Source organism: Nicotiana tabacum, chromosome 7, assembly GCF_000715075.1.
Source record: "Nicotiana tabacum cultivar K326 chromosome 7, ASM71507v2, whole genome shotgun sequence".
Classification (NCBI taxonomy): Eukaryota; Viridiplantae; Streptophyta; class Magnoliopsida; order Solanales; family Solanaceae; genus Nicotiana; species Nicotiana tabacum.
The window spans coordinates 138,645,514-138,656,294 of record NC_134086.1 but is presented as its reverse complement, the minus strand read 5'-3'; the positions used below and the strand labels follow the sequence as shown (position 1 = coordinate 138,656,294).

The following is a 10,781-nucleotide window of genomic DNA, read 5'->3' as shown; positions in this document are numbered from 1 at the left end:
GGTCGGGCCTAGACGAAAATAACTTCTCCCTTGCGAAATAGGACACTCACTCGGTAAAATTTGCACTACCGCGCCGCATGGGACGACGCACCATGCGGGGAGGCAGTGGGAAAGTTCAGATTGCTGATTCTGACAGGCTACAGGAAATTTTCACAGGCGCGACGCATTGTGCACCGCTACACGCGCTGCGGTAGTGGGAATTTGCGAGAATGCAAAACATGAACGTTGTATCCCTTTCAAATATATTTCTAATGATATATTGTGGAGCCCAAATAGACTTCTGAGCAAAAAGTTATGTGCATTTTATTAGACAGTGCACCGTATACCCGCTCGATTCTGCGTTTCGTTCTTAACTATCATCCATTGATCCCCGAACACAATCCAGGCTTGATTCCTTAGGTTTTTACTCAGACTTCAAAGATCCAAATCACTTGAATTCATTCTATAATATCTACATAGCTCGGAATCACTCATACAAGGCATAAAATACACAATTTGTGCAAAACACTAGCGATTAAAGCTCAAACTCAGTTAAAGTGCAGTAAATTAGAGTGTAATAAGCCACTAAAATATGTAATTATATCCTATCATCAAAATCGCATGATGAAATTAAAGATATCTTAGCTAGCAAAAATGAATATGTTGATTAACTACATAAAGATTGATTGCAAAATTTTATAATAAAAATAAAATATTTTTCAGTTTTTGACTTAGCAGAAAATGATACCAATAATTACTACCAAGAAGAATATTTAAGTACTTTAATACCAAATGGCCTTCTACCATATATGTTCGTTGTCAAGTTTATTATTTCTTACGTATGTTAGTGTCACCGTATATATGATAGACTAAGTTAAAATTGATCTTCCACTGTGTATAGGTTAAATTTGGAAAAAATATGTCACTCATGCTATTGAAAAACTTAGATATGCCGAATCACTTATGTAATAGCACACATATGGTATATCAAAGTTTTGACAATAACGTCATACATGCAATAATTATGATACTGGTCAATGTGCTTCTAAATATACTCTTATCCTTGAATTCAACTTTCGTCTTCCGAAACTAAGGAATATCCTTTTAAATTTGTGTGAAAATAATTTAGTATATTTATGTTTTGCAAATATAACAAATAAAGCACAAGGACAAACATTCTAAATATTGGACTATATTTACCGCAATATTTTTATTGCACGAACAACTATATGTTGCACTTTCAAGAGGGATATCAAGATCGACAACAAGAGCTTTGGTTAAAGCAGAGCAACCAAAGTATTAGAAGGAAACATACACAAAAAAATATTGTCCACAAAGAAGTGTTTGTTAAGATACCATCACATTAAATACCTTTAAACTATAATACATAATTATCTAACTAATGTGACAAAATTGATCATTTGTATAAGTTTTGATGATGTCTTTTTATTTTAAATTCATGTATTATGTTAATGTAATAATATTTTTCGGCATTTAGATGATGTTGTATTATTATACATAAAATTTCTCTATTAATTGAATTTTATTATTTCTTCACATAAATAAATATTTAAATAACACGTGTCATTATTAACGTGCAACATAGGCACGGGTGCTTCTCACATGTGACAAAATTCTTACTATCTTTGGTTTCAATCAAATATTGCCATTCAAAAAGCTCTCGAATAAACTGTATGACAATTGACGGCAACCAACCATCTGCTTGCAATAAATGCAAAAGTGTTTGCATTTTCGTTAAATAAGATAAAAAGAAGAAATATCTTATTTTTTAAAATTGAGGTATTATATAAATAGGATAAATTTGAGCACCATCCAAGGAAGAAAGCCGTTATAGATAATGATAACTCTCTCTCTTCCCTCTCCCGCCAAACTCATCCCTCCTTCCCCCAAAAACCTCACATCCCTTCAAATTCACAGAAGAAACCCTAATTTCGAAGCTCTGAAGGATCGTTTGATTCGACAAGCCAATGTTGGAAACCTCAAGCAAGCAATCTCGACCCTTGATCACATTTCCCAAATGGGTCTTACCCCTGACCTCACCTCCTATACAGTTCTTCTCAAATCTTGTATTAGAACTCGAAATTTCCAGCTCGGTGAACTTCTACACTCTAAGCTCAACAACTCATCGCTCGAACCGGACACAATTGTTCTTAACTCGTTGATAAGTTTATATGCTAAAATGGGTGATTGGGAAACTGCTAAAATGATTTTCGAGAACATGGGGGAGAAGAGAGATTTAGTCTCTTGGAGTGCTATGATATCTTGTTTCGCGCATTGTGGTATGGAGTTAGAAGCTGTGCTTACTTTCTTTGATATGGTGGAGTTTGGGGAGTACCCGAATCAGTTCTGCTTCTCTGCAGTGATTCAGGCGTGTTGTAGCGGAGAGTTTGGGTGGATTGGGTTGGTGATATTTGGGTTTGTGGTTAAAACTGGGTATTTTGAGTCTGATATTTGTGTTGGTTGTGCACTGATTGATTTGTTTGCCAAAGGGTTTTGTGACTTGAGGTCAGCTAAGCAAGTGTTTGATAGAATGCCTGAGAGGAATCTTGTCACGTGGACTTTGATGATTACTAGATTTTCTCAACTTGGTGCTGACAGGGATGCTGTTGGGCTGTTCTTGGAAATGGTTTCTGAAGGATTTGTTCCTGATAGGTTTACGTTTAGTGGTGTTTTATCGGCTTGTGCCCAGATGGGATTGTCTTCCTTTGGGAGACAATTGCATGGTTGGGTGGTTAAGTCTAGGCTGTCTTCCGATGTTTGTGTTGGGTGCAGTTTGGTGGACATGTATGCAAAGTGTACAATGGATGGCTCTATGAATGATTCAAGAAAGGTTTTTGATCAGATGGCTGATCATAATGTCATGTCTTGGACTGCTATTATTACAGGATATGTGCAAAGCGGATGCTATGATATGGAGGCCATTAAGTTGTACTGTAGAATGATAGAAGGTCCAGTTAAACCGAACCATTTTACATTTTCTAGTCTTTTAAAGGCATGTGGAAATCTTTCAAATCTTGCTGTAGGCGAACAGATCTATAATCATGCAGTGAAATTGGGTCTTGCATCTGTGAACTGTGTAGCGAATTCGCTAATTAGCATGTATGCCAAGTCTGGTAGGATGGAAGAAGCCCGAAAAGCTTTTGAACTTCTGTTTGAGAAGAATTTGGTATCTTATAACATAATAGTTGATGGATATTCAAAGAATCTGGATTCCACAGAAGCTTTTGAACTTTTCAGCCAGATAGACTCTGAAGTTGGGATTGATGCTTTCACGTTTGCTAGTTTGTTGAGTGGAGCTGCAAGTATAGGCGCAGTTGGAAAGGGAGAGCAAATCCATGCTCGGGTCTTGAAAGCAGGGATCCATTCCAACCAATCTGTCTGCAATGCTTTGATATCTATGTATTCTAGATGCGGTAACATAGAGGCTGCTTCTCAAGTTTTTGAAAGAATGGAAGATAGAAATGTAATATCTTGGACTTCAATTATAACAGGTTTTGCAAAACATGGTTTTGCATATAGAGCTCTGGAATTGTTCAATCAAATGCTTGGGGCTGGTATAAAACCAAATGAGATCACGTACATTGCTGTTTTATCAGCTTGTAGCCATGTTGGTTTAGTTGAGGAGGGATGGAAGTATTTTGATTCAATGTCCAGTGATCACAGGATAACACCTAGGATGGAACATTATGCATGCATGGTTGATTTGTTAAGCCGATCAGGCTCTCTTGAAAAGGCTGTTCAGTTTATTAAATCACTGCCCTTGAATGTCGATGCTCTTGTTTGGCGCACCTTGCTTGGGGCATGCCAGGTGTATGGCAATTTACAACTGGGGAAGTACGCTGCAGAAATGATTCTTGAACAGGAGCCAAGTGATCCAGCAGCACACGTCTTACTATCTAACTTGTATGCTTCGAGGGGTGAATGGGAGGAGGTAGCAAAGATCAGAAAAGACATGAAAGAAAAGAGATTGGTGAAGGAAGCTGGATGTAGTTGGATAGAAGCTGAAAATAGTGTCCACAGGTTTTATGTAGGCGACACAAATCATCCCAGAGCGAAGGAGATATATGAAAAATTAGATAAGGTAGCACTTAAAATAAAGGAGATTGGCTATGTACCCAACACAGACTTGGTGCTTCACGAGGTGGAGGATGAACAAAAGGAGCAATATCTTTTCCAGCACAGTGAGAAAATTGCTTTGGCGTTTGGTCTTATTAGCACATCCAAGTCAAAGCCCATCAGAATATTCAAAAATCTTCGAGTATGCGGTGATTGCCATAATGCAATGAAGTTTATATCAGTAGCGGAGGGAAGAGAGATAATTGTTAGAGATTCTAATCGTTTTCACCATATTAAAGATGGACTCTGCTCCTGCAATGACTATTGGTGAAAGTCTTTTACTGTCAATTATGGTCTTATTGGCACGTCCAAACCAACGTAGCAAACATGATTAGAATACTAAAGATCATTCTAGTATGTTGCAACTTACAGATGTGCATAGTGCTATAAAACATGTATCTGTAATCATGTAGAGAAGTACAGAATGAAACCATATGATTTGCACATTCATTTTTATGTTGTATTTTGTCTACCCCAGCTGGCATTATGTAATGAGAAAAGCGAAGTTTTGAAAATTTCAGTAACTAGAGAATTGGAGTATGATCATAAGGAGCACCATTGAAGAAGTTCTGAAGAAAACACCCGTACTTCATGTACCATAGGTCGTCTGATGACTGATTTTTCAGCAACATGTTTGGCATTGCTCTATGCTCTAGTTCTTTTGTCTGGTTTTTATCTAGTCGAGAGAGAGAGGAGTTACTGTCTCATTTGTTATTAAACATATCCGAGCAAAAAATGTGAATATGTCAGTATACGAGCCGAAGCAAAAAAGATCAAGCTCGTTGTTTCCCAAATAAATTCGGCAAGCAAAGTCAGTCAAAGTGTCAAACCTTATCAGTTGACAGTAATGTATGTCGATATCTATTTTGGTTCCTGCTTTTATTTTTATTTTTTCTGGTGACTTTGACATCTGATTTTATAGAGGCTTTGTTTGTATAGAAGCGCACACAATGTGCTGAAAACCATTACATTTTTGTTTGCCTGTTGCTTTTCTTTGGAGATGGGGACAATGTTAAACTATATATCATAAGTCAACTTACAGATTTTGGCATTGTAAAAAGAGCAAAGAAAATGCCGACATTTCTTTGTTCTGTTTATTGTTTAGAAGTAGTCAAATCTTTAACTAATTTGTGCTATCCCTCTTTATTATACTTTTATTGAGTATTTCTTATTTAAATTATTTTGTCACCAGATAATGCCTCCCACTTTGTACTGATCAAGTCTTTCTTTGTACTTTGCTCTCTGCTTAGTGGGTAACCATGAAGCTATTACATTAATGTGCAAAATTATGTCACATTGCCTATAAAAATTAGAGCTCTCTACTCAAATATGCAAGACAAGTCTTAGTTCTATCTTTCCCTTTTCCAGCTATAGTTTGTTGCAAATCAAAATGACAAGCTTAGGGAAGTTGGGCCAATGGCCCTTACTAACAGCTGCTTTGGCAATTTGCTTAGTAGCCAGCACTGTTGTTGCTGATTACTCTTATGGCTATACTTCTCCTTCTTACAACTCTAAGAAGTACTACAAATCACCATCTCCATCCAAGTATGAGGTACCCACTCCTTACTACAAGAAAACTGAGAAACCTGCTGCACATTCTCCGTCACACTACTATAAATCTCCAGCACCATCGAAGCACGACTATTACAAGTCGCCATCACCAATAAAATATTACAAATCGCACTTGCCAACAAAATATTACAAGTCGCCTGCTCCTTCAAAGCAATACTATAAGTCACCCGTTGTAGTGAAATATTACAAGTCACCCGCTCCCGTAACACATTATTACAAGTCGCATGTTCTATCAAAACACTACTACAAGTCACCATCTCCTTCAAAACACTATTATAAGTCATCGGTTGCAAAGAAGTATTACAAGAAACATACTCCTTCAAAGTATTACTACAAGTCACCTGTTCCTTCAAAGAATTACTATAAGTCACCAGCTCCTTCAAAACACTACTACAAGGCACCAGTTGCAACCAAGTATTACAAGTCACCTGCTCCCTCAAAGCATTATTACAAGTCACCTGCTCCCACAAAGTATTATTACAAGTCCTCAACTCCTTCAAAACACTACTACAAGGCACCGGTTGCAACCAAGTATTACAAGTCACCTGCTCCCTCAAAGCATTATTACAAGTCACCTGCTCCCACAAAGTATTATTACAAGTCCCCAACTCCTTCAAAGTACTACTACAAGTCCCCGTCGCCAGCAAAGTACTACAAGTCGCCTACAACTTATAATTCACCACCTCCACCAAAAACCTATGAACATTCGCCATCATATTACTCACCTCCACCACCAACTTACTACAAGCAAACACCTATCTACCCTTCACCTCCACCACCTGTGAAGTACGAGCAATCTGTCACCTATGCTTCACCTCCACCACCAACATACTACAAGCAAGAACCCACCTATGCTTCACCTCCACCACCTGTGAAGTACGAGCAAGCACCCACCTATGCTTCACCTCCACCACCAACGTACTACAAGCAAACACCCACCTATGCTTCACCTCCACCACCAACGTACTACAAGCAAACACCCACGTATGCTTCACCTCCACCACCTGTGAAGTACGAGCAATCTGTCACATATGTTTCACCTCCACCACCAACGTACTACAAGCAAACTCCCACCTATACTTCACCTCCACCACCTGTGAAGTACGAGCAGTCAGTCACCTATGCTTCACCTCCACCACCAGCAACATCTCCCCCACCAACCTACTACTAATATTCAACCCTTCCCCTCAATTATTTTCCACATCTCCATGACTTATAACTCCTTTTCATCCTCTCTCCGAGTATTTTCATTTTCTTTCCGCCACAGTTTTATGTATGTTTCCCAAAATGATCGGCTTTGCTTGCTGTGTGTTCTTTTATTTAATAACTTGTACTATCATATGAGTTTTAAGTAAGATCCTTGAGATCTCCATCAATTTGGCTTTATTGTATCAAGATCCTTTTTTTTTGTTGTAATTTATCAAGAATCTGCAGTTAATCTAATATTATTTCTTATCCGTTGAATACTTTACTTTGGTCTTTACACATACCTCCAGGGCATCTAAGAGTAGTTGATTACCTACTAAAAAAGAAGAGAAAAAGAAAAAATATGGATGTGAGTCGAAAGACGTGGTCATGGATCAACACAGCAGTAAAGTTTCTTCTTTGACTTACTATAGTATTATGGATTCTAATTGTACTTATAAGCTATTTAGGAAATAAAATTATATATAAATAAACCGAATAAGAAAGAAATAAAGATTAAATGTAAGCATATGAATCATTTTTCCAATTCTTTTTCAAAAATGAATTCTCTATGTTAAATATGTCAAAAGATACAACGTTGTTACGAATGGAGTATATGTATTGCTAATATCAGTGTTATTTTTTAAATAGAATCAAGTAATACTCGAGTAATAATACAGAATTTACTAGGAGAATAAACTCGAGAAAATAAAATTTAAGTAAATAGTTACTGGAAATGTATTAAATAAAGGAAAAACACCCGTAGCATTTAAATAACACTTTGGTACCATCAGTCTTCCCTCTGCGCAGCCTTAGGAGCCCCAACACCACAGCTACAGTCCCGCCAGCAAACCCAAATTACCAGTGCTACTTCCACTTGTCCCCGCCGGATGTAGTTAGATAGAATCTGAAAATAGCGTCCACAGGTTTTATGTAGATGTGGAGATTGCCATAATGCAATGAAGTTTATATCAGTAGCGGAGGGAAGAGAGATAATTGTTAGAGATTCTAATCGTTTTCACCATATTACAGATGAACTCTGCTCCTGCAATGACTATTGGTGAAAATCTTTTACTGTCAATTATGGTCTTATTGGCACGTCCAGACCAATACGTAGCAAACATGACTAGAATACTATATCTGAGCAAGAAATGTGAAAATGTCATTATTCAAGCTGAAGCAAAAAAGATCAAGCTCGTAGGTTACCCAAATAAATTCGGCAAGAAAAGTCAGTCAAACCTTATCAATTGACAGTAATGTATGTCAGTATCTATTTTGGTTCCTGTTTTTTGTTTAATCTCCTGAAATCTCTTGCAGTCAAATTGGCTTATTATCCAACTAGGTCTGTTTTGGCATTAATCCAAAAGTAAAAGAAGTAGTTGATCTGAATCCAAACCAAACTGATAACATGTATACCGTTGTTATTTTTAACACTTAAAAGTATTTACAACAACAACATATCCGTGTGATACCACAAGTAAGATTTGATAGTATGTATGCAGACCTACCTCTGTCTTGTGAAAGAAACACATAAAATATGTTATTATAAAAGGTCTATAAACATTTTGTTTGCAGTTTCCTCTTTTATTTTATGTTTTTATTTTTTCTGGTGACTTTGACATCTGAGTTTGTAGTAGCTTTGTTTGTATAGAATCGCACACAACGTGTTGATAACCATTGCATTTTTGTTATCCTGTTGCTTGTCTTTGGAGATAGGGGCAGTGACATCGCCACGTAGAGTGAAGGGTGGTCAATTGAATATCCTTCAACGAAAATCTATTCTGAGTATATAGAAAATTATATTGTGTATATATATCAAATTTACTTTTCATACATATATTAAACTTTGAATATTCATAGCGAAATTCTTGAACATCGGCGATGTCAAACTCAATTGTCATAAGTCAACTTACAGATTTTGGCATTGTAAAAAGAACAAAGAAAATGTCCCCATTTCTTTGTTCTGCTTATTGTTTAGAAATAGTCAATCTTTAACTAATTTGTGCTATCCCTCTTTATTGTACTTTTATTAAGTATTTTTCTTATTTAAATTATTTTGTCACCAGATAATGCCTCCCACTTTGTACTGATCAAGTCCTTCTTTGTACTTTGCTCTTTGCTTAGTGGGTAACCATGAAGCTATTACATTAATGTGCAAAATTATGTCACATTGCCTATAAAAATTAGAGCTCTCTACTCAAATATGCAAGACAAGTCTTAGTTCTATCTTTCCCTTTTCCAGCTATAGTTTGTTGCAAATCAAAATGACAAGCTTAGGGAAGTTGGGCCAATGGCCCTTACTAACAGCTGCTTTGGTAATTTGCTTAGTAGCCAGCACTGTTGTTGCTGATTACTCTTATGGCTATACTTATCCTTCTTACAACTCTAAGAAGTACTACAAATCACCATCTCCATCCAAGTATGAGGTACCCACTCCTTACTACAAGAAAACTGAGAAACCTGCTGCACATTCTCCGTCACACTACTATAAATCTCCAGCACCATCGAAGCACGACTATTACAAGTCGCCATCACCAATAAAATATTACAAATCGCACTTGCCAACAAAATATTACAAGTCGCCTGCTCCTTCAAAGCAATACTATAAGTCACCCGTTGTAGTGAAATATTACAAGTCACCCGCTCCTGTAACACATTATTACAAGTCGCATGTTCCATCAAAACACTACTACAAGTCACCATCTCCTTCAAAACACTATTATAAGTCATCGGTTGCAAAGAAGTATTACAAGAAACATACTCCTTCAAAGTATTACTACAAGTCACCTGTTCCTTCAAAGAATTACTATAAGTCACCAGCTCCTTCAAAACACTACTACAAGGCACCAGTTGCAACCAAGTATTACAAGTCACCTGTTCCCTCAAAGCATTATTACAAGTCACCTGCTCCCACAAAGTATTATTACAAGTCCTCAACTCCTTCAAAACACTACTACAAGGCACCGGTTGCAACCAAGTATTACAAGTCACCTACTCCCTCAAAGCATTATTACAAGTCACCTGCTCCCACAAAGTATTATTACAAGTCCCCAACTCCTTCAAAGTACTACTACAAGTCCCCGTCGCCAGCAAAGTACTACAAGTCGCCTACAACCTACAATTCACCACCTCCACCAAAAACCTATGAACAATCGACATCGTATTACTCACCTCCACCACCAACTTACTATAAGCAAACACCTAACTACGCTTCACCTCCACCACCTTTGAAGTACGAGCAATCTGTCACCTATGCTTCACCTCCACCACCAATATACTACAAGCAAGCACCCACCTATGCTTCACCTCCACCACTTGTGAAGTACGAGCAAGCACCCACTTATGCTTCACCTCCACCACGAACGTACTACAAGCAAACACCCACCTATGCTTCACCTCCACCACCTGTGAAGTACGAGCAATCTGCCACCTATGCTTCACCTCCACCACCAATGTACTACAAGAAAATGCCCACGTATGCTTCACCTCCACCACCTGTGAAGTACGGGCAAGCACCCATCTATGCTTCACCTCCACCACCTGTGAAGTACGAGCAATCTGTCACCTATGCTTCACCACCACCACCAACGTACTACAAGCAAACACCCATCTATGCATCACCTCCACCACCTATGAAGTACGAGCAGTCAGTCACCTATGCTTCACCTCCACCACCGGCAACATCTCCCCCACCAGCCTACTACTAATATTCAACCCTTCCCCTCAATTATTTTCCACATCTCCATGACTTATAACACGTTTTCATCCCCCTTCCGAGTATTTCCATTTCCTTTCCGCCACAATTTTATGTATGTTCCACAAAATGATCGGCTTTGCTTGCTGTGTGTTCTTTTATTTTAGTAATTTGAAATATTTATTATTTGAGTTTTAAGTAAGATTCTTGAGAT

General features: G+C 37.8%; 2 protein-coding genes and 1 pseudogene across 2 annotated transcripts; all 3 read left to right on the top strand.

Moving 5' to 3' along the window:
• The first annotated feature begins 1,802 nt into the window (after nt 1-1,802).
• LOC107781006 (pentatricopeptide repeat-containing protein At3g49170, chloroplastic-like) lies at nt 1,803-4,640 on the top strand. Its single transcript, XM_016601630.2, has one exon. It carries the CDS (start codon nt 1,838-1,840, stop codon nt 4,385-4,387), a length of 2,550 nt encoding a protein of 849 aa, XP_016457116.2. The 5' UTR covers nt 1,803-1,837; the 3' UTR covers nt 4,388-4,640.
• Nucleotides 4,641-5,476: 836 nt separating this feature from the next.
• On the top strand, nt 5,477-7,116 carry LOC107781007 (uncharacterized). Its single transcript, XM_016601632.2, has one exon. It carries the CDS (start codon nt 5,507-5,509, stop codon nt 6,857-6,859), a length of 1,353 nt encoding a protein of 450 aa, XP_016457118.2. The 5' UTR covers nt 5,477-5,506; the 3' UTR covers nt 6,860-7,116.
• Nucleotides 7,117-7,905: 789 nt separating this feature from the next.
• On the top strand, nt 7,906-10,779 carry LOC107821005 (uncharacterized; annotated as a pseudogene).
• The last annotated feature ends 2 nt before the right edge of the window (nt 10,780-10,781 follow it).

Coding starts and splice junctions, on each gene's coding strand:
- LOC107781006 (XM_016601630.2), top strand. CDS start 1,838: ATGATAACTCTCTCTCTTCCCTCTCCCGCCAAACTCATCCCTCCTTCC.
- LOC107781007 (XM_016601632.2), top strand. CDS start 5,507: ATGACAAGCTTAGGGAAGTTGGGCCAATGGCCCTTACTAACAGCTGCT.